The sequence below is a fragment of the Suncus etruscus genome, chromosome 8 (genome assembly GCF_024139225.1).
Source record: "Suncus etruscus isolate mSunEtr1 chromosome 8, mSunEtr1.pri.cur, whole genome shotgun sequence".
Lineage (NCBI taxonomy): Eukaryota > Metazoa > Chordata > Mammalia > Eulipotyphla > Soricidae > Suncus > Suncus etruscus.
The window spans coordinates 42,044,161-42,069,346 of NC_064855.1; the positions used below are offsets into that span (position 1 = coordinate 42,044,161).

General features: G+C 37.3%; 1 protein-coding gene across 1 annotated transcript in view; it reads right to left on the minus strand.

The window, feature by feature from the left end:
* Nucleotides 1–414: 414 nt before the first annotated feature.
* USP12 (ubiquitin specific peptidase 12) overlaps nt 415–25,186 on the minus strand; it is a 106,645-nt gene continuing 81,873 nt past the window's right edge. The window contains exons 5-9 of the mRNA XM_049778291.1: nt 21,850–21,926; nt 21,449–21,532; nt 8,306–8,503; nt 4,549–4,627; nt 415–3,502 (exon numbers count right to left, since the gene is read on the minus strand). Coding sequence (XP_049634248.1) covers nt 3,401–3,502; nt 4,549–4,627; nt 8,306–8,503; nt 21,449–21,532; nt 21,850–21,926 — 540 coding nt within the window. The 3' untranslated portion in view covers nt 415–3,400. The remainder of the gene's footprint in view (nt 3,503–4,548; nt 4,628–8,305; nt 8,504–21,448; nt 21,533–21,849; nt 21,927–25,186) is intronic.

A 25,186-nucleotide genomic window follows, 5' to 3' on the forward strand; every position in this document is an offset into this window, starting at 1 on the left:
AGTGCCACAAGATGTGGCCCAAAAAGCCAAAAAGCCAAAAAAAAAAAAAAAAAAAAAAAAAAAAGATTTCTTACAGAAAAAAGTATTTTCCCTTTAAGATTATATTAAATAGGGGGCCAACAAAAAAGCAACTTTGGCATTCAATATGTTCCCCAAGCACTGCCAGGTGAGGACTCCCCCAAACTAAAACAAAACTAAACCCACAAAAATTCTATAAAATGGGATTTTTTGAAAGAAACTCCTATTATACAGCATGAGTAGTACACATGGAAAGCTTTTACCACACACAATATACTCTTTTGGGGGAAATCTTTTTGAACAAAAAGTTCAAAATCCATTTCCAAAGCCTATATTCCCACTTTCCAAAAACATTTTAGACAAAAGAGAAAAAACAGACACTTAAAGCCCCACAAGCACAAATAAACCAACTTTAATAGATATTATTTTGTATTTATATAGCGCCTTCTTCAAGAATCTTAGATGCTTTACAGTCATTTTATCTAATTAATCCCCACAACAACCCTGTGAGGTAGGTATTACTCCCATTTTACAAGATAGGGAGGCTGAAGCACAGAGAGGTTAAGTGACTTGCCCAAGGCCACAGTTAAATTCAGTGAAGAGTCAGGACCTGAGCGCCTTAGCCTCCCAGCTCCCAGTTAAATACCTCATGAGAATCTTTACTGAAAAGTATCTTTAAAGAAAATATCAAGAGTAATATGTTATGAAAATGATGTCTTTCTATTACCATCAAGGAAAGGAAAACCCTACACTGATGTTTGGGGCAACAAAACCCATATATTACACGCCTTTTGTCCCTTTTCTCAAAGTTCCATGGCTCCTGTCTTAAGTGAACTTACTGGTAAAATTTCCAAGATAAAAGCCATAAGACTTAGAAGTGAAACTTAATTTAGCATATTTACTTTTAATCAAGATAATTTATAAACTTTTATTCCAATATACAAAATATGTGACAGCCACTCCAGCACACATATACAGTTCAGTCAGCATTTATGGCATAGGCCCGCCCCTTGTGTCTGTAACAGTTGCCAGCACTCCTGCACACTCTTTTACGGGGATGAATTCTCTTACTGACGCTCTGCTTCCCCTTCAACTCTACCCCTAAATGCTTCTAAAGTATACCAAATTTCTGACTTCAAAGCTTAAAAACACTTAGATGCGCCTGCAATGAGCGTGAATAGTTAAGTGAAGAACCATCACCTACAGTCCCTCCCTTGACAAATCATACTGTTAAAAACGGTGTAGAGGTGAGCAGTGTGTAACTACTGTGGAACTCAATAAAAATGTTTAATAACTTCTTGAACATGAAATTTCACCTTGGCATTCACTGTATTTTCTTAAATGCAAAATGTAAAAACAAACATAAAAGCATTTCCAATGCTGTACCTTTCTGCAAATGACTTCATCTATCTTTCTTATACATACTGTGGCCTCTCTCATGTTAAAATGGATTCAGCTTCACTTTACTCTTCTCTATATTGAAAGCTACATGAATCCCAAGCTTTAAGTTCAGACAAGTTGATATAAATCTTCAAAGTGAAAATATACTCACTGCTATGACAGTCTCTCATTCTTTGTTCTGATTCTCTATGCAATGTTGGCAGGCTAGGCAATTTACACAAAATTCTAGGAAGGGTAAGGCTTTTAGAAACTATCTATTAAAAAGTAATTTGTCAAAATGCATAATAATTTTCTCCCAGCACATGTGTTTAAACAGTCCAATTAGTTAAGTGACCCTGTTGAAAATCTGTTCAAGGAACGAATAGGTGAAGTCATTTCCTGAGCTAAAAGATACAGATAATACACATTAATAATAGCAGCAGACAATAACATTCTTTTTTGTTGTTTCTCATATTCAACAGTATTAGTAAAATAAGTTCATAAAATTACAGGAATTAAAAAAAAAAGATTACTGCCTAAAAAGGCTTGATAAGGAATACCCCATGGACTTGATTGCTATTTTGAATATATGTTCAATTATTTTCTGCAAGTTACATTCGGCCACTGTCAGACAACTTACTGATTCATGGAAAAGTATCATTGCAATGGTTCACAAACATTTTACATTACATACATTACTTATTAAAATTCCCAACAAAACAAAGCGTAACAAATGCAAAGTTTAATTTCTGAACAACTTCCTCATACGATTAAAGATGATGGTGTAAGAAAGGACCTGTTTTGTGTCTTTGTGATTTACTTCAGTACAATTTAATCTTTAAGGTTTTAGTCAACCATTCAGGCCACAGAGTTACAATGAATGATCTATTCTTTCCATAGTATTGAAAATACATTACAAGCATGGCCTAAACTTGAAACATTGGATTTAAAAATTCTAAAGTTTGATATGATACCACTGCACCAAAATTTCTTTTATCATTCCACCAACTATAGGTAATTTTTGATAGATTTTTATTTTATTGAAATTAAAGTTGAGTAAAACAGCTGAGTTAGAAACTATAACAAAATGACAAATATTTAGCCAAATATCAGTTCCTTCTGAAAAAGAATATTTACTTTCTCTCACTGCAATTTTTCTTAAGGTATTTTACTCATTTAAAATAGTTTAAAATTCACTGTAAAAATAGAAACACACAAAAGGACCAGTTAAACTGACAAAAACTAATAAAAATATGCTCAAATTTACTGACAGAATCATGGGCACTTTATACAATACTTAGACTCTACCAGTTTTAAGTAAAATAAATAAGAAAAAATTATAATTACAAAGCCAGTCTTTCCCCTTGGGGAAACAAAAAGCCACTTTTGACCAGTTGTTCCCTACATATACATATACTGTATATTATTATAAGCTTCTTCAGAGAAGCAAAATTTATTTGTCTTCCTGACACCGTATTCTAGTTATGTCAGTGTTTTTACATCAGGAAGGCAACTGCAAGTGTTGGGCTCCAAAGTATTTCTGGTTGATGTTTCAGAAGACCAGAAGATTCTGCTATATATACTCAACACAAGCAAATTCATGCAATGTGTTTAATATACCTCCTTTCGATGGATACAACTTAGCACAGATTCCTATTCTTCCTACTGCACACCAAGGAGTTCCAATCATTATTGGTGCAATAAGTAAAGAGGAAATGCATGTCAATTACTGGAAAGCTGTTAACAAGAGGAGCTGGTATCTCTGATTTTACTTCCTTGTATGGAACTGCACATACAGCATGATACCTGAGCAAATAAATCAACTACCGTGATAGGAAGAGCTTGTTAATCAGTCTTTGCTTTATTGTGTGCAAAGTGTGCTACTGCCCCCTGAGCTTCCTGCATTTCTCTTTAGTTAAAAAAAAAAAATCAGTGCTTGATCCTTTCCCAAATAACCAGAGAAGAAATGAGACAGAAAGTATATCTTCATCATGGCTGTCCCTTAGTCCCGAGACTGATAGAAAAGGATGTAACCAGATTCAGAGTTCTTTGAGATATCTGATGTCAACCCGTAGAATTCTTCAATCGCTTGTGCATCTATTTTCTGAGACAAAATAAAACAGTTAGTGTGCATAAATGTGCTCTTTAAAGTGCATAAATCCATTAAAATCTTCAGTATTTCTTAGAATTATGCCTTTCATATTCTCACTTATAAAACAACTCTGAACAACTAGAATAACTTAAAATCAAACAGATCAACAATATCAAGTATTCATGGCAACATGGACATGGAACAACTAGAACACTTGTACACACTGGGTGGATATATACACAAACTGATACAAACTCCTCGGGAAACTGCACTATCTTCTAAAGCTTAACATAAAATTATCATTTGGTTCCACAACTCTAATCCCAGGTAGAGGCTGAACAAGATGAAATCACAAATTATCAACATTTGAAAAATCCAGAAACAGCAATTTCTTATGCCCCAACCTAAGAGATGCCAACCAAGAACAATGAATGTATGAGCCCAGCAAAGTTTTTCTAATAAATTCAGACTATGGAACATTATAGAGTAATAAATATGAGGACTAGTATCACAAGTACAAAGAATAACTCTCACAGAGATCATGAGAGAAAATAAATTAGAAAACAAAAAGAAGAGTCAAAAAAAATCAAAATTGTTAAATTCCAAGAAATGGTGAGTTTCAGAAAAGAGGAGAATAGTGGGTGTTGACCAGCCTGGGGTATAAGGAAACGATGTAATATTCTTAGTCTGGACGTGATATGCAAATGTGTGGGTACACCTATGCATTCATGTGCATCCATGCAAATGTAACAATGTCACCTGATTGTTGCCAAAAATTTATGTACTTCACTGTTTTAAGCATAGCTCAATAACAATTTTTAATAATGTTCTATTTTAAAATTAACTATAGCAGTGAAAGCTTTCCCATATTTTATTCTAAAAGTTGTAAACGTTAGCCATTCAAGACTTGAGATTTGATAGTACAAAGCAAGAATTGGGAGTCAGTGCAGAGGATATTAGGCCACTATTCATGTGAATGAGAAGTAGGGAAAACAAAATAAAGACTGAAATACATATACAATTCTGAAGGGAAACAAAAAAATTCAGAAACTACTTACTTCTACAATGTCGTCATCAAACAACAACCAAAAATCATGACTCTTAACTATTGCAATATAATGGCCTCGATTTGGACCACTAAAATAAAGGAAAAAAAGATTAACTTTAGTAAATGTTTATTAATATTACTTTTCTAAATCCTAAACTTCATGTTTTATAAAAGTCTAAACTAGATAAAATGATCAAAGTTCAAGCTAACTTAAAATATTTTAAAAAACCCTCTGAGAAGTATGCAGAACGATTTCTTTTTTTTTTTTTTTTTTTTGTTTTTTGTTTTTTGTTTTTTGGGCCTCACCCGTTAGATGCTCAGGGGTTACTCCTGGCTACATGCTCAGAAATTGCCCCTGGCTTGGGGGACCATATGGGACACTGGGGGATCGAACCGTGGTCCTTTCCTTGGCTAGCGCTTGTAAGGCAGACACCTTACCTGTAGCGCCACCTCACCGGCCCTCAGAACGATTTCTATGTCTGACACAATGTGGCAGTTTTCTCTTGATGAATCATCACATTATTTGAAAGAACAAAAATATTTAACCTATGGTTCTGAAATCATCAAGTACAAATTTCGTAGATCTTTAAAAAAATTACATTTTCCCAATCATTAACACCATTCGTGCTTACTTTATTTTCCTAACTAGCAACATAATAATAACTCTTCATCCAATTTTAAACAAATATGGATTACAGAAATCTAGCTAATTGTAATAAAAAGGGGAGGATATCTTTTATAGTAACCGTTTTTAAAAGGATAAGACAGACAGGGGCTGGAGAGATAGCATGCAGGTAGGGCATTTGCTTTGCATGCATAAGGACGGTGGTTCAAATCCTAGCATCCCATATGGTCCCCTGAGCCTGCCAGGAGTGATTTCTGAGACAGGAGTAACCCCTGAGTGCTGCCAGGTATGATCCAAAAACCAAAAACCAAAAACCAGAAAAAAAAAAAAAAAAAAAAAAAAAAGAAAAAAAGGACAATGACAGGAATTTAAGCTCTTTCAGTTTAAGAATGATTCATTATAAATAATTTAAAATTATTATTTCTATAATTGATGCCATAGAATTTATGTAAATTCACCAATAAGTATTCTTTAAAAGTAATAGCCACATCCAATGTCGAAGATCTTTTTTGATCCTGTGTGTAAATGAACTTTAGGTTATAGAATGACACAAATGAGAGATTGCACTTTTTCACTCACCCCGAAAGTCTCAAATTTGTTTCAAAAGCATTTAATGCCAAATTAATTAAGTATGTTTTCCCTGTTCCTACAGAGAAAAGTCTTGTATTTTATACCGAGAAGGTAAGAAATAAAAAAAAATTTAAGGAGGTTAAAAAAAAAAGAAAAATCACAGAAGTACTGAGGAACAGAGCCCAAGAACTGAGGAATGGGATCTGAAAACCTGAGTGGATATATGAAAAGACTGGGCAGCTTTTTCCTTTGGTAACAGATTAAGTCTGAAGCAATAGACAAGAATACAAAAACTATGGGGCCCGGAAGGTGGCGCTAGAGGTAAGGTGTCTGCCTTACAAGCGCTAGCCAAGGAACAGACCCGAGGTTCGATCCCCCGGCATCCCATATGGTACCCCCAAGCCAGGGGCGATTTCTGAGCACATAGCCAGGAGTAACCCCTGAGCGTCAAACGGGTGTGGCCCAAAAACCAAAAAAAGAAAAAAAAAAGAATACAAAAACTAAAATTAAGATTAAAGTTTGAAGCGAGGCCTGGAGAGATAGCACAGCGGTGTTTGCCTTGCAAGCAGCCGATCTAGGACCAAAGGTGGTTGGTTCGAATCCCGGTGTCCCATATGGTCCCCCGTGCCTGCCAGAAGCTATTTCTGAGCAGACAGCCAGGAGTAACCCCTGAGCACTGCCGGGTGTGGCCCAAAAACCAAAAAAAAAAAAAAATTTTTTTTTGAAGCTAATAAACTTATGAATTTTTACCTGAGGAAACTTTTAATGCAGAGTTAGATTCTGAACATAAGCCATGTTCACAGCAACATATACATAAACTCAGTGTTAGCAAATAACTGTATAAGTAGCTACGAAAATAACGAAGACTCCAAGAAAACTCTGCCCAAAGATGTTATCAACCCAGTGAAGAACTGCTCCAGAGCCAGAACATAAGGCAGAGTAGAAGATAACAGTTACAACATGGAGCCACCACATTCAGCAAGAGGATGTGAGAGGGCACAAAATAAGGAATCAATAAAGGATGGTGACATGATGAGTTGTACTTTGAATGGTTTTATGGGTAGTATTAAACAATGCGGTAGGTATTTCTTGGTAGTCTCAATTATAAACCAGCTTTGGCAATAAAGAACAAGGTAAACTAGTAAAGATAGTCTGAACATGAGATCCCTTGATAGATAAAAGAACAAGGGCAAATGTTAAATCCTTTACCTGATAAAATTCTAAAAGACTGGAGACAGTAGAGAGGGTAAGGTGGTGTTGTGTCAAAATAACAACAACAACACTTTAAAAAGGGAGGGAGGATTTTAAGTACTATTACTTTTGCTAGCAAAACAATTACTTCCTATTTAAGAAGTGACTGTTCTAATAAAGGAAACAGGCATCCAATCTGATAAGCAGTAAGTCACAGTGAGAAGTACGTCCTGCTAGCTTGAATAATGGCACAGGGTAATAACTGAAGCTACAGAAGAGGACCTTAGAGGACACCAGGGTTTGGTCAGAATTTCAGGGGAGACGGGAAGGCATTGGAAGGAGTGGTAAAAAGGTACCAAAAATGATAGTGAGAGACAAGGAAGATCAAGAAAGGAGGTTGTGGGGAAAGATCTGCCCAGAATCTGACCAGGAAGGTGTTTTCACTGCATCAGAGACTCCAAGGTCAGTACTCATCTCTGTAACAGTACAGTGGATAGGGCATTTGTGTTGCACCCAGCCAGACTGGATTTGATCCCCTGCCAAATAGTACCTTAAGTCCATCAGAAGTGATCCCAGTATATACAGCCACGAATAACACTGAGCACCACTGTATGTGGTCCAAAAACAAAAAGATGTCCAAAATGGAAAAAATTATTGCTGGAGATTAAAAGCCAATTAAAGTGGATAAAAAAAAAACTGAAGGTCAGAAACATCAACCTTTAAAGAGCTAAAGATTCTTAGCAGAAAGCTGGGAAAGACAGTGGGAAAGAAGCAAGCTGGGACTTTTTAACTGAATAAACATTTTATTATAATACAACTTTTTCAAAACCAAGCAGGAAAGGGATTATAGCAGAAAATTGTAAGTATTAAATATTATATGCTTTAAAGATAAATGTAGTTATAAATTGCTCTTACAGTTTGAACATTTTTGAGCCATTTTATAAATAACAGCCATTGCACTAAATTAAGAAGAGAATATACTGATTGGTAAAGTCAAAAAAGTAATCAAAGCTGGGTTTGATCCCAGCATTCCATATGACCCCTGAACACCATTTGGTGTAGTCCAAAAACCAAAAAGAAAAATGATAATGAAGATTTTTACCAACAACCACAATGAGTAACTGAAATAATTCAAAATATTTAAATAATGGCCCAAACTTAAATCTAGACAATATTATGTTAACAAGATTAATGCTAATAATTTTAATATATTAATTATTTTAATGATAAAATAAAATGTATTCTAGTGGAAACCTATTTTGAAATAGAACTCTCTGGAGGGAAGTTTATAAAAGTTCTCCTTTAAAATGACCAGTGAGCATCAACACATGCCTGACTCAGGGGGCCTAGACTCCTCCGACCCCTAGCTCAGGTGCATTACCTTCCACAGTGAACCACAACAGCAACAAGGTCGTACATTCGGTCAGGATTAGTTGCATCACCTGATGTGTTAAACAGACGAAGTTCTAAAGGAAAAACTACTCGGTAAGAAAGTTTTGTATATCGATGAAGTTGATCCATATATTTGAATCTCTTTAGATGTAGAGCTAGGATCATGGGTAGTTTTTTAACTTTCATCCTGTTAGAAATAAAAGAAAACAAAATATCATAAAAGACATTCACCACATCTTAAAATCTTATCTCATTTTATGATTCCACTAATAGTTAATGGTCACTGTGTCATATTTCTGTTATTTTATATTGTCAAAATAACATTCTGAATGTCTTTAGGTTAGCCCACCACACCCATTACCACCAAACCAACATAATTCGACTCAACATTTCAACAATTGGAATGTCATGAGAACCTTATTGAAAAATGTATTTCTGAAAGTCAGCCTCTTTATGATATGACCAAATACACATGATATGAGAAGCAGTCTCTTTGTTAATGATTACTTAAATTGTTTTATACTCCTGGGACAAATTACTGCTCTAATTTTCTATAGGTACAATACAGATGGGCTAGATACATGTAAGCAGAGTAGATTTCATTATGCAGTTTTTGTAGAAAATAAAGGAAACAGAAGTTGATTTTCTGCCCAAAGCATCAGCTCTAATACCAGCATTCCCTCACCTTGCCTCCAACTGATAGGATTCTGGCTCTCCTGCTACTGAAACTTACATGGAAAAATGATTCAGAGTGCTAAATTCCTGTCATCTGAAAATGGGTGTTTAAGAAAAATACTATGGTTTCTGCAAGAGCAACTACACAGAAAATAGGATATACATTTCCTTTCTATTTATAAAGTTGGAATTAAATGTTGAATTTTCCTTTTTATACTTACTTCTCTAGTACTGTTAATGTTAATTCCCAATAACTTGCACCTCACTTCCATTATCGGAGTTCAAGAGTTTGCTTTCATTCACCATTGTTCTTTTTGCTTCGTTATATGCAACATATACAAAAACTTAACCCACATTTGTCCTTATTCCCATGTGCATTTTACTTAATACGACTCCCTTTAATTCCATCCAAGTTGTAGCAAAAGGTTGAATTATCTTACTTATATTTACGTACTATTCCAATGTATGTGTATGTGCAAGTATGTGCACACACATGTGCCTTCTCAATAGGCCGATCTGTTTGGAAATATGTGCCGTACCCAAATTAGCTATTATTAACAGTGCTGTGAAAAACATGAGTGTGCATGTATTTTTGAATTAATGTTTTTAAATTCTTGGAATAAATGTCAAGGAGTGGAATTTCTGGGTCATATGGAAGTTCTATTCTTTAATATAATTTTTATTTTGATCATAGTGGCTTACATATTGTTGACAATAATATTTTAGGTACATATTTACATACAATCGGGGGGAATTCCCATCACCAAATTGTCCTCCATACACCTCCGTTTTTGTCCTACCTCCCATATCCTCTTCCCTCACCCCCAGGGCTGCTAGAATATGTGGTCCCCTCTGTATCTAGCCTACTACTTAGTAGTCTTGCACCTGTTTGGTCTTGGTGCCTCCATTATTTCCCCCTCTAACGGGGAGGCAGGACTAGCTAGTTCAAGTTATGTGGTTTCGTTTGAAGAAGAGAAAAGTAATAAACTGGGGTAAAAGTCTAATACGCCGAAAATGGGCGGAATCCTTCTAGAGGCACTCATCATCGATTTGAGAGACGAAGGAGAAAAAGAAGGTGAAACAATCCACCAGTACAAAAAGAAGTGTCAAATATCCAGTGAGGACTCTAACAATAACGATAAGCACCACAAAAAAAAAAAACCCAAACAAACAAAAAAAGGAAGTTCTATTTTTAACTTTTTGAAAGTCTCTATTCTGTTTCAAACACTGAAACAGAGAATATTCCCACCATTAGTAAGTAAGGACTCCTTTCTCACCAAATCTCCACCAGTAGGGGCCGGAGAGATAGCACAGTGGTAGGGCGGTTGCCTTACAGATGGCCGATCCAGGACAGATAGTGGTTCAAATCCAGGCATCCCATATGGTTGCCCAAGCCTGCCAGGAGCGATTTCTGAGCACAGAGCCAGGAGTAACCCCCGAATCCTGGCGTCCCATATAGTCGCCCGAGACTGCCAGGAGCAATTTCTGAACGCCGAGCCAGACGTAACCCCTGACCGATACCAGGTATGACTCCCAAAGCCCAAATAAATAAATAAATAAATAAATAAATAAATAAATAAATAAATAAATAAATAAAATCTCCATCAGTAGTAATTGCTTCCAAATTTGTGGATATAGGCTATTCACTAGTGTAAAGCGCTCTCACTGTTTTGATTTACCACATACTTTTACTATTTTCCTATTTTTTTAAATTGAGGTGATGTGATTTTCAATTGGTTCTATATGATCACTTTATACTTGTTAAGCTACCATTCCATCCTACCACAAGAATGTGATGTATAATATTATTTGATCTGTGTCTACTTAACTGTTTTTATGTCTCTGGAATGAACCCCACCTGATTATAGCAAAAGATCCTTTTGATGCATTGATGAATCTGACCTACTAAAATTTCATTGAGGATCTATATCTGTATTATCAGGGATACTAATCTGCAATTTTTTTTTAGCAATATCTCTATTTTCATATTAGTCTAATGCTGACCTCACAGAAATAGGAAAGAATCTTGTTTCTCTGATTTTCCAGAAAAGCTCGAGGAGGATAAGTCCTCTTTAAAGATCCAGTACTCTAGTAAGTTAGTCTGGACCTGGTCCTTTGTTTAGAAGGAGAACTTTTATTACTGTTTCAATGACCTAACTAGTAACTAATTAAGTTTTTCTATTTCCTCCTAACTCAGTTTTAAGGTCATATGATCCAAGTTTTTATAACTTCTATGTTTTCCAGCTTAGAAGCATAAAGTTGTTCATAATAATCTCATGATTTTTTCATTTCAAAGGCATCTGTTGCTATGACTTCCCATTTGGGGTTTGGTTTGTTTGTTTGTTTGTTTGTTTGGTTTGGTTTCTGAGTCACACCCCGAATGCACTCAGAAATTGCTCCTGGCAGGCTCGAGGACCATATGGGATGCTGGAATTCGAACCATTATCTCTCCTGAATCAGCTTCACACAAGGCAAACATCCTACCGCTGTGCTATCTCTCACATTCCATGAACCTGCCAAGAGTGATCCCTAAGTCAGGAGAACCACTAGGTGTGGCCCCTGTTTCCTAAAGCTTAAAAAACACGAAAAGGTAAGGAGATATTATGAATAACATTTCATTTAAAATAGAATCCTTAAAAATTCAAGTCAGGAGAACAACTAGGTGTGGCCCCCTGTTTCCCAAAACAAAGCTAAAAAAAAAACATAAAAAGGTAAGGGGATATTATAAATAACATTTCATTTAAAGTAGAATCCTTAAAAAATACTCAAACTAAAGCAAGGAATTAAACATCTAAATAGTTCAGAATTTATTTATAATCAATCTCCTCTTTCATAGAAACAAAGTAGCTATATATCAATGCTGAATTCTAGCAAACTCAAAAAGGAAATCATATCTATTTTATACAACTATTTTCTTAAAGGGAGGCCAGAGAAAAGTGCAGGAGGTGAAGTGCTTGCATTTGCACCCTACTGACTCAGATCTGATCTTCAACACCACACTGACCACTGCCTGAAGTGATCCCTGAGTGCAGGGCCAGGAGTAAGCCTTGAGCACAGCCAGGAGTGGCCATATCCATAACCATACTCACAAAACCTCCAAACAAGAAAATAATGTCTAACTTATTTTTGGGGACTACAAACCCAATGCCAAAATCTTATAAGGCACTAAAAAATAAAATTACTGATCAACAACTCTCTTTCCTCCCAGATATGAAGATCATCAAATAAACATCAGCAATTTAAATCCAGTAATATGTAAAATATACTTGGTGATGATATAACAGTACTAAGCAACTCATTTTGTCCAACTTCTTTCTAAAAATTGCAACTGTAAAATAAAGTAAAAGAGCCTCATTATATTCCTAAAATAATACTTAAGAAACATTTACAGAACTGTCTATAGCCCGAGCAAAAATACACACTCCACAATACACACCAGCTTACAGATACACACTCCACAATACACACCAGCTTACAGATACACATGACTACAGCAGTCAACAAGACTGCTGACATGACCGGATGCTAGCAGTGAGGGAGTAAGTATATAAGCCTCTGTTGGGGTACTGCTTCCCTAAGCACATCCTGAGACAAAGTTTTAAGCCCAAGTTGTATCAAGTTTGTAGAGTTCAAGGGCAGTGCAAAGGACATAGGAAGGGAAGAGAGGATGGCTAGGAACAAAGAATGCCAGTCTTGGGGGTTGAACCCCAGAGAGTAGCATTGGCCTGGCTAGTACCAGCAAGTCCCTGTACTACATCACAACAGACTTTTCTATATACTTCACCCACCCTCTCTCCACCTGTCAGCTACAGATCAAGTACTTGGTAGGTAAAAGAAATTTCAACAACACTTCCCTCAGCTCTAACGCAAGGACAGTCCTCCAGGAAGATCTAGAAATGAAAGTACTACAGTTGGGGACACCAGTCGTAAGAGAAGTTGCCAGTGTGCAATCGTTCTTGAAGTAGGATGCCAATTACTCAGCCACAGTCAATTAATTCCAATGTGGGTTGTGTTGCTCCTTCCTCAAGAATAGCAAGAAATCTCTTTGTTAATAATTAATCTTGGGGCCGGCACGGTGGCGCTAGAGGTAAGGTGTCTGCCTTACCAGCACTAGCCTAGGACGGACTGCAGTTCGTTCCCCCGGTATCCCATATGGTCCCCCAAGCCAGGAGCAACTTCTGAGTGCCTAGCCAGGAGTAACCCCTGAGTGTCACCGGGTGTGGCCCAAAAATCAAAAAAAAATAAATTAATCTTTCCCACTTGTATCAACTTTGTGATTCAAACAAAGAGATCTATATTGAATAACGGAATTCTCATTTACATGTTGTGATGCAGACAAATTTAGTATCTCAGCCACGGTACATGCAAACTTACTAATATCCTATTATAAAAGATTGCAATGATACAGAAAAGCCAAACAATAGTTGATATAAAACTTCGTACTCTTGTGGCCTGTTAATGCGGGGAACATGAAACCTCAAGTACAGTTTTAACTGAAATTCCAGAATACTGCCCAGTAAAATGAACAACAACAAAAAAATATCTGATATATAAAAACTAAGCAACATACCTTTCCAAATAATTAGTACAATAAAAAGAAATTGGCTAGGGACAAAGAAGGCCCATCTTGGGCTGAACCCCAGAGAGTAGCTTTGGCCTGGCTAATACCAGCAAGTCCCTGTACTACATCACAAAAGACTTTTCTATATACTTTACCCACCCACTCTCCACCTGTCAGCCACAGTCAAATCTCTTCCACCAGCTGAGGACAAAGTGAGGAGATGGGCAATAATCTGTTCTCTATTTTGTTACATTAGGCTCTGTTGGTAGCTTGATCTGAGCCTTACCTCTAGTCTCCAGAATAGTAGGGAATAATTTCTTTGATTTTACATCTACTGAATTCTATGGTTTTCTGTTATGAACTAAGATAAAAGGTACATACAAGCAGTTGTTGGGGATACTGACTACAATGAAGGAAATTCCTATTTGACACAATATATAATGTATAAGTAACTAGAATCAGAACCTGGAATCAGAGCAATTGGCAAGTACTAGTTCTCAGAAACAGGAAGAGTCTCAATCACTAGATATATAGATGGTCATTTGGCATAATGTAATGCTGTTACCTGGACACACATGTGCTCTCAGCAATGCTTCATGCCAGGAGTGGATAGAGAAGTGGGCAAACAGGTTCAGAAAACACAGGAAAGAAATAGAGAAAAGATGTGTGGGCAAGGAGCCAGTACTGCTGGCTTGGCTCCCAGTTAGCCCTCCTTCACCCTCTGATCTCAGAACAAGTACAGAGGAGGGAGAAAATTAATGCTCTTTAAAATCTTTTATTGCCAAAAACTGTTTCAGGAAGACATGACCTGAAACAGTTATCAACTCCATTTCTCAGTCCAGTTCCCCAGAGACATTTTCAATCCATGCTTCATCCTCCTGCTGGTTATAATTATTCATCTGTAATAGTCTATTTTCAAAGCTGGTATTTTTTCAGATCTGTACTACACAAGAAATCAATAGAAAAGCTATAATCAAGAAGTCTACATGCAAAGAAATTCTGAAAATCTAGATAAAAGAACATATTTTGGAGACTGGAATGATAGCAGAGCAGTAGGGCATTTTCTTTGCATGTGGCCAACCTGGGACAGACCCAGGTTTGATTCCCGGCATCCCATATGATCCCCTAGCCTTCCAGGAGTGATTTCTGCAAGCAGAGCCAGGAGTAACTGCTGAGTAACACCAGGTATGGGCCCAAAACAAAACAAACTAAAAAATTATTTGATCATGAAATACTTGCCTTAAAATACATTCATGATAAACACTTCTAGAAATTGCTCCTCAGTTTCTTTAAAAATGGAAAATATTTTTGAATATGATGTCTTTATATAAACAAAAACATATCTTCTGAATAAAAGTCAAACTTAAATATGCACATTTTAAAATTGTGGTAAAAAAAAAACAAAGATTGGCACACATCACAAAAAACAAGAGCAATCAGTGCTGACAGGGATGTGGGGAGAATGAAACTCATTCTCTGCTGGTGGGAATGCCATCTTTCCCAGCCTTTATGGAAAACTATTGGAGTAAAAATTGAGCTCCCATAGGATCCAACTATACTACGCCTAGGGATATACCCTAGGAATACAAAAACACATACAAAAATGCCTTCTCACGTCTATAATCATTGCAGCATATTTACAATAGCCAGAATCTGGAAACCACCCAGATGTAGGACAACAGATGAGTGGCTAAAGAAATTGTGGTACATACCCACAGGGAATACTATGCAGCCATCAGGAAAAACAAAGTCATGATATTTTCCTATACATGGATGGACATGGAAAGTTATTATGCTGAGCGAAATAAGTCAGAGGGAGGGAGGGAGATAGACACAGAATAGTCTTACTCATCTGTGGGGTTTAAGAAAAATAAAACACCCTGAGGCACAAAGATGAGGACTGGAAAAACAGGCCCACAATATGAAGCTTACCACAAAGAGTGGTGAGTGCAATTAGAGAAATAACTACACTAACAACTCTCATGACAATGGTAGTGAGAGAAGTAGAATACATGTCCTGAAGACAGGCAGAGAGTGTGGGAGGAGGAAAATGAGAGGCACTGGTGGTGGGAATGTTGCACTGGTGAAGGGGTTGTTCTTTTATGACTAAAACCCAACTACAAACATGTTTGTAATAATAGTGTTTAAATAAATATACTATTAAAAAATAAAATTGTGGTGAAAAGGGGCCGGAGAGAGAGCATGGAGGTAGGGCATTTGCCTTGCATGCAGAAGGAAGGTGGTTCGAATCCCGGCATCCCATATGGTCCCCCGAGCCTGCCAGGAGCAATTTCCGAGTGCAGATCCAGGAGTAGCCCCTGAGCGCTGCTGGGTGTAAAACTTATATACATTTATAGGATATCATATAGTTTAATCCACTTTGTGTTAAATAGTATGGATAGTTAAATAGAATATCATAGGTGTTCATCTATGTTTCAATATACAGAATGTCTATGCTGTATTATTCCCTTCCCCCATTGTCTCACCACCTACAGGCTCATTTCTAGTTCTTTACTCTCACCTCCACTGTCTATTACCCCACATGTAACCATTTTACCCTCAGGTCTTCACTCCTTATGAAGCAGATTAATATACTCTGTCAAGCTAACTGCCAGCCAACTCCCAAAATGAAAAAATAAGACTCTAAGCCTGAGAAGAAACCAAAACTCTGTTCCTATCAATTTTATTATCAATGAACTTCTATCCTCCAACTCCCTTCACTGGGTACCTGTGCTTGCTACCATAATCATTTTCCAAGATGCCCCCACTCAAAAGACATTTCCCGATACAGGAGTGCTGGTGGCTGTTTACAGACTCCAGATGGCCAAATCACAGACCTAAATGGTGTCCCGGAAACAACATCCTTCCCTACCTCAACTATTTCTAAAACATAAAAGGGTCATGTGTATCTCCTTTGTATATGTTCGATGTATTCCCTTAACATCTATAACTCTTTTTGAATATTCTCTTATATAGTGACAATTTTGCCCACTGGGTTTTTTGTTTGTTTGTTTGCTTGCTTTTTCCCCTTTGAGATCTGTTCAATAAGCAATACTTGTAGAAGAGTATCTCTGTATAGAATTATGTTAGAATCAGTTACTGGGAATGTTGGCCTTGCTCCCTCAGCTCCCAGATGCACCAACAATATCTTCTGGCATTGTTTCTCTTTTGCATAGGGGTATTAAAATGAAAAAATATTACATATGCAAATAAGTTCTTATCTAATAGAGATGGGAACACAAATTTTGTAACGCAATTAGGCCTTATACCCTGAAACATTGGCATAATGATATGGCTTACACCTCAGAAGAATGGGCATTGCCCATATACCCTTGAACAGTTTATACCATCTATGTAAACAACCACAATTGTCTATAATATTACCAGGACGCAAACCTCTACCGCGAAAGACTCTACCACTGCTCTGGCCTTGACTTACTCCAAAGAGTGCTCTCAGACGACTTAGCAACAACCTGCTTGCAGGGCAGGTGTCTCCACATCTAATGGTGAGGTGAAACTGGAGAATGCTCCACATCAGCCTGACTTCGATGAAGGAAATGCACAGAATCCAGAATCTTTAAATATAAGAACCTGACACCAAAAACAGCTAAAGTGCAAAAAAGTTTCACCGGGACCATGGAGAATGACTCAGGGGTTGGACCGACTGGTATGCCTAGAGCCCAGAGTCAGTCTTATGCCAATAAACTTCTGGGGTGAGGCCTTCTTGTAATCAGGCCATGATCAGTCTATTTTTAATATTTTTAAGAACCTCTACTATTTTCTATAGTGATTGCAGTATTTCACATTCCCACCAATAGAGCAAACAATGCTGGACAGTGGACATCCTAAATGTTGTGTGGTGAGTCTTTTATGAGTCTTCATTGGAGAAATGTATATTCAATTCCTTTGTCCTTATTGTATAATTGTTTTGAGCTTCAGGCTTCCCCCATCCCACCTTTTTTTTTTTTTTTTTTTTTGCCTCAACCAGCAGCAGTTGGACATTAACCCTGGCTCTGTGCTCAGAAATTACTCCTGGTTACAGATTCAGGGAATCATATGAGATACTGGAAATTGAACCTGGGCAGGCCACTTGAAAGGCAAATGTCCTACCTGCTGTGCTATATATATTGTACCAGTCCCAGCTGGAATTCTTTTTTTTTAAATATCTTTATTTAAATACCCTGATTACAAACATGATTGTTGTTAGGTTTCAGTCATGTCAAGAATCCCACCCCACCCTTCACCAGTGCAACATTCCCATCACCAATGTCCCAAATCTCCTTCCTCTTCACCTCACTCTCGCCTGTATTCTAGACAGGCTTTCTACTTCCCTCATTCATTCACATTGTTATGATAGTTCTCAATGTAGTTATTTCTCTTACTGGATTCATCACTCTTTGTGGTGAGCTGAAACTTCCAGTCCTCCTTTCTTTTGTCTCTGAAAATTATTGCAAGAATGTCTTTTATTTTTATTTTTCTTAAAACCCATATATGAGTGAGACTATTCTGTGTCTACATTTTCAGATATTAACCCTTTATTAAATAGGTAGTTTTCAACTATTTTTCTATCCCCATAAATAATCTTAAAATATTTTCTCCTATTCATGCCTCTTCAGCCCAGTTATTATTTCCTTTCTATGTACAAGTTTTTTAATTTGATGTAGTCACTTTGTTCATTTTGTGAAATGGGGTCAGAGGCCTGGGGCCACTTCAGGAGATGCTTGTGGATTCAGAACTATTGGGAAGAAGGGGGTTCTGGGGCCTGAAAGTGATGGAGGCTATCAGGGCCATCATTGTACTACTCACAGTACCAGATATGGTACTTAAGAACCTGGCAATGCTAAGGAGGCACACACTACCATTTGAGCCAGATCCCCAACACAAGACCACCCTATTTGTGTTTTTATCCCTTGTCTAAGAAATATGCAGAAATCATGAATTTTTTCCTTCCCTATCCTCCTAGAAGTTTTACAGCTCAGATGTTTAAGTCTTCCATTTTGATTTGATTTTTGAATATGGCATGAGGTATACCATACCTTTTTGTCCCTGGATAACTAACTTACTTAACATCATCTGTTGAAGGAATTACTCTTGATCGCAGAATGTATCCCTGGCACACTTTGAAGGTCATGGGTTATTTCTGGGATTCTCATTCTGTTCTAAATTTTTAGCCTTATGCCACGACCAAACTATCTTCATTACTTTGGCTTTATAATATATTTCAAAAGTCAGGAAATAAGAAGCATTCAGCACTTTTTTCTTTTTTCTCAAATACTGCTTTGGGCATTTGTTTGTAGTTCCAGGCAAACTTAAGGTTTGCTCTGTTTCTGTGAAAAATACTGTTGAAATTTTGATAGGAACAGCACTGAATATGTAGAATTTTTTTTCTAGTTGCATGAGCTTTTAGTATTAAAACTTTCAACCCATGAGCAAGGAGTAAGTTTCCAACTATCTGTGTATTCTTCAATTTCTTTGAACACTTTGTTATAGTTTTCAGAATACAGGTCTTTAAGCCTTCTAAACGTATTCCTAAGTATTTGATTATTTTTGACATAACTGAAATAAGGCTTTTCTCAATTTCTCTTATGTTCATTATTAGTATGCAGAAATGTAGCAGATTTGTATGTACTGACTGTACATCTTGTTGAATTTTAATAGGTTTTGTGGAGCATTTGAGTGTTTTTATATATGTAAATCGCAAAAGCTCAACTTCCATTCCATTTTAGATATCATTATTTCTCTCTTATCCCTAACTACTAGAATCAGACCTAATACTATGTTGAATCAAAGTTGTGACAGCAGCGTTCTTACCTTGCTCCTGATCTTAAAAGGAAAAGCTTAATTCCGCTTTTGATGAGTTGGGTGTTCCTATGCCTTTACATATCCACTGAGATGATCAATGTTTCTTTCCATTAAAACATACTGCCTTTTATTTTTCTTAAATCCCACAGATGAGTAAGACTATTCTGTGTTTATTGCTCTCCCTCTGACTTATTTCACTCAGCAAAATAGTTTCCTTCTATGTCAATTCATCTATCCTATAATCTTTAAAATGTTTGAAAATACCTCTGGCATGGTGTGTATATATGTATATGTACAATATACATACATAAAATGTTCAACAAAGCATGTGTACATTAATCTTTCTCTGCAGGAGAGGACTCATTTATGTACCACAACTATGGAAATCTAAAGCTTAGTGAACACAGGATGAAAAAAAGCACCTCAAACTGATGTGCAAATTCCAGAGAGAACCACAGTTAGGTGTGCACCTCCCAGTCTCTGCAACCAGGTCAGCAACAAACAGTGGAAACAGTATTGGAAGCATAGAGTATAAACAAAGATTTAAAGAAGGGAGAGAGGAGGGCTTCAAAAAGTAAAACTGGGGCACGGAGAGATAGCACAGCGGCGTTTGCCTTGCAAGCAGCCGATCCAGGACCAAAGGTGGTTGGCTCGAATCCCAGTGTCCCATATGGTCCCCCGTGCCTGCCAGGAGCTATTTCTGAGCCAGGAGTAACCCCTGAGCACCACCAGGTATGGCCCCCCCAAAAAACAAAAAAATAAATAAATAAATAAAAATAAAAATAAATAAAATGGTTAATTAATAAGACAAAAATTTTAAAAAAGACTGAAGTCAAGGAAAGGTTAAATATTGTTCCAATTTTAAAAGTACGAGAACAGCATGTACATTAATTGATTCTGGATAGAACCCTTTTTTCAATGAGGGCCATGAATGAAATATCTGATGATTCTAAAACAAGGTCTAGGAGAACAGTGATGAGTCTGCCACTGTCACTCTCCCTCTGGAGGGATAAGGGATTAAGAAATTGTCCTTGGTGCTGGTCAGATGGAGCTACTAAAAATGTTCAAGATCAAGGGACAGCATATCAGGACCTCACTTTCAAAAAAATAGTGTAGAATTCTAGAATGTTATCAGTACAGCGGGTAAAAATCATTTTTGTGTTGCAAGCAGCCGACCAGGGTTTGAACCCTGGCAACCTATTTTGTCCCTTATGCCCACCATGAATGACTGCTGAGGGCGGAGCCAAGATTAAGCCCCGAGCACCACCTGGTACGGCCCTCAAAAAGTTTAAAATTTTAAAAAGTAGGATAAAGAAGCAATAATGGTACTATTCATACAACTTTCAGAATTTGAGACATTTCAAAATTTAAAAAAAAAATTATGATGATTCCAACACTGACTCTCACAACTTCAGAAAAATCCTAAGTAGGAACAATAAAAATGGATGGAAATGAGTCAAGTCCTTGAGCACCACTGTTTTTGGCTCAGAGAAGAGATAAAGCAGCAATGCTTGGAGACTCATTGCTGTCATGTATCTTCACTCCACAACCCATTTCCAAGAACCCAGAAACTGGTCCCCTCACCCCTTCTCAAATGCTTATATATCCAGAAAAGCATCAAAGTCAAATATTTCAACAGTTGTTTATTGCTGTGAAATAATCACTTAATGTAGCAAGTCACTTGAGGGTACAATAATGTACATCATTTTTCTAGCAACTAACTAGTTTTAATAAAATCAAGAACTGTAAACATTATAAATTTTTATAAATCATGTTCAGCTAGAAAAACCCATCTGTAACGCATGAAAACCCTTTAGTAACAATACTGTAAATGACAATATCTAAAAAAGGGGGAGAAAAAATTGTTTGGCACAGAGGCAGGCAGGTTGGAGGGTGGGAGGGAAACTGGGGACTCTGGTGGCAGAAATAGTGTACTTGATGAAGGTCACTGGACATTATATGACAAAATCATGGACAACTTTTTAACTCTATCTCAATGATTCAATTAAAGAATTTATTGAAAAAGAAAAACCCATCTGTACAACAGCAATCACCTAAGAATTACTAAAAAAAATAAAAATCAAGATGAATTACCTTTTGTGTGCTTCCTGTTTACTGCGACATTCTTCACAGTAATATTTATATTCACTGCATAGAGTTTCTGTGTTGCTAAAACCCCTGTATAAAATTTAAAATCAATTTATTGAATCTATAGCAGAAAATCATTCATTTATTTTAAAATAGTCTAAACCAGTGGTGGGCAACCTTATTTTTCAATTGAGCCAAATCTTGCCAAAACCACGATTGAAATTTATTTTGAGAGCCACACAGGGCATGCACTGACAAGAGGCTAGGAGCAGAGTCCTGACTCCTGGAGTGGCCACCCGGCACACAGAAGAGCTACAGCGGACGTGGCTCACGAGCCGCGGCTTGCCGACCACTGGTCTAAACCAAAGATAGTCACTGAATTTCAGGGTAAGAAGGTCTACACATACCTTAAGCAATGAGTAATTGATGTGTTTTGTTCCACGTCAACAGAAAGGTCTAAAAAATCCTCATCTTTGCTGCTTATCTGTGAAAATAATAAATTTTTTTGGCTTTTTCAAATATCTCAAAGAGGGGCCAGAGTGATAGCACAGTGGTAGAGTGTTTGCCTTGCATGCTACCAGCCCGGGATGGACCCAGGTTTCATTCCAGGCATCCCATATGGTCCCCCGAGCCTATGGGAGTGATTTCTGAGTGCAGAGCTAGGAGTAACCCGAGTGCTGCCAGGTCTGGCAAAAAAAACCAAAAAACCAAATATCTCAAAGCTACTCTTCCCAAATTATATGCATTCTACAGTAGTAAACAGATGATAGATTCTCTTCCTCTAAGTTCAGAAGAAAATTCTTTGATCTGGGTTGCCCAAAAGGACATCGACTTTGTTTCATGATATATGTAAGTTAACTACCAAGACACAGATGTTACCACTAGTAAAGGCAAGCAAGTATGATGTGAAATTCCACTATTTCCTAAAATTTTGATGACATTGTAAAGCACAAACACACTGTAACATAGATATGAATTCTTAAGAACACACACATACAAACCAATTGGAAAAAGATATATACCTTATCATTTATTAGAGGAAAAAATTAGGGGTGGGAGATAGCTCACATAATTTAGTATAGATCCCTGGTACGCATGGTCCCCAGATCATTGGAAGTGACCCAAGCAGTGAACTGGGTGTATGACCTAATGCTTCCCACCCTTCCCAAAAGGAAAAGCACTTAGTTTAAAATGCCAAAAATATAATATTCATTTATAACTTACTTTTGCTTCTTAGAATAAAAGTTTTCTAAGAAGGAGAGATGGCCCAGGATATAAAGTATTTTCCTTGAATACAGTTACAGTGGCCACAATTCAGGTCCAGTCACAGACACCAGATATGGGCTTCTGAGCACCACCAGGACTCACTCCTGAGCCAGGAATAAGCGTGAGCATAGTAGGGTGGCCCCAAATCACAGGAATAAAAAGGAAACAAATTTGTCTGACATATAATTTGTGTGTGTGTGTGTGTGTGACATCCGGCAGCGCTCAGGCATGTTACTCCTTGCTCTATGCTCAGAAATCGCTCCTGGAAGGCGTGGGGGACCATATGGGATGTCGGGATTTGAACCACGAACCTTCTGCATGGAACGCAAACGCCTTACCTCCATGCTATCTCTCCGGCCCCTGACATATAATTTTATTTCTTTTAAAAAGTTATTAAGTAAAAAGATAGCTCAAAGAGCTGAAGCATGTGTGGCCTTGTATGTAGCAGGTCCCACCTACAATCCTGGGCATCAAGTGGACCCCTTACTCTGCAACATGAAGGACTGGTTGCCCTTGAGAACCACAAGTGTGGTGGCTCCTCACAATTTTAGGCAAGATACTGAACTGTCAGACCCATACAGCCTCATCAAGAGTAACTTTAGACTCCTGGGCACTACTCAGAAGTCCCCACCCCATAAATTATTACTCATTATTTGAATTTGATTAGGACACAATGCTAAAAATCTCTCTTCCCATTTCCTTCAATGACTCTGTGCCCAATGAGAACATGCAATAAGTATATCAGAATTAGTTTCTCTATGTCTCTTACCTATAGTGACCCTGTGGAACACTTTCTTGTTTCAGTAGTACATCAATACTGCAAGTCATGACTATCAATATGATACAAATAAAGCTGTACACAAGGTGCAGTAGCACTACAAAATAAATTACTTGGGTGGGGAGGGAATAAATTACTTGGGTCTCAAAAGATTCAATGAAGAAAGTAATAAAAAATTGTCATAATGGTAATTTCTGATCATTTAGATGAATCCGAGTTACTGGTTCTATTAACAATTTTCCTGGGGCCGGAGAGATAGCATGACAGTAGGACATGCCTCACATGCAGCCGATCCACAATGGACAGTGGTTCGAAACCTGGCATCCCAGGAGGGATTACTGAATGCAGAGCCTGAAGCAATCCCTGAGCACCAAAAACAAAAACAAAAAATGTTTCTGGTGACAGGAGGTCACTTAATGAAGCTAATTCTTGGGAGACCTCTGATATTTATAAACTGCTATGTTCTAAATGCAGAATGGAACCAATAACTGGAAAATGTTTAGTGAAGAAGTCTAGGTAAAGATCTGGATTGGGAATTTCAGCACAGGTGGCAATGAAGAGAGAAAACTCATCTGCTACATTGAGAAATAATGAAATGGCAGAGGTCATGCCATTTAAAGGACAGATGGAAGAAGAAAAATCAAGGAATATGATCAACAGAAGGGAAGGCCTGAAGAGGGGACCAGCCTCCTACTATCTGTGATGCATTAGTAAGACCTGCTGTACAAGAACTGTCTCTTCCAGGAATCCCATCCAAAACCTCCACAGACCTAGCCCATTCTCCCCTGGTTAGCTCTATTGTTTTCTGGTTCCCCTGGGTCTTGTGCTTACCATCATATTGGAAGTAGAATTGTGTGTTAAGTTGTTTAGTTTTCATTACCCTATCGGTAATAATGAGAGGTTATGCTTAACCAACTCGTACCCACTCCTATCAGGCACATACGAAATGAAGAAATGATATATAGCCACTCAAGGAATTTTTAATTTTGTCCCTCTAGCTTTAGTTTCATAAAAAACTGGTACTAATCATTTTCTATAATTGCTAGATGCCTTCTATTCTGGGGAAATATTCTCAATTCATATCCTTACTTACCATTTGGCAAAAACTCAATCCAACCTTCTGCTGCCTACAAGAAACGCACCTGAATAGTCAGAACAAACATAGACTCAAAATAAAAGGCTGGAGAAAAATTATCCAAGCAAACAACACCCATAAAAAAGCTGAAGTGGCCATACTAATATCAGATAATGCAAACTTTATACTTAGGAAGGTTGTAAGGGACAAAGATGGACATTTTATATTTAATCAAGGAGTATGTAGAGCAGGAAGAAATCACTCTCCTAAACATATATGCACCAAATGAGGAGCCAGCAAAATATTTAATACAATTGTTGACAAATCTGAAAAATAATATCAATAACAACATAATAATTGTGGGGGACCTCAACGTGGCTTTGTCAACACTAGATATATCAACCAGACTGAAACCCAACAAGAATATACTAGACCCGAGGAGAAAAATGGAAGAAAGAGGCCTAGTTGATATATATAGGATACTCCATCCCCAGAAACCTAGATACACATTCTTCTCTAATGTATATGGGACATTCTCCAGGATAGACTACATGCTGGCACATAAAACATACCTCCATAATATCAAGAGGATAGAAATTTTTGAGGCTACCTTTGCTGACCACAA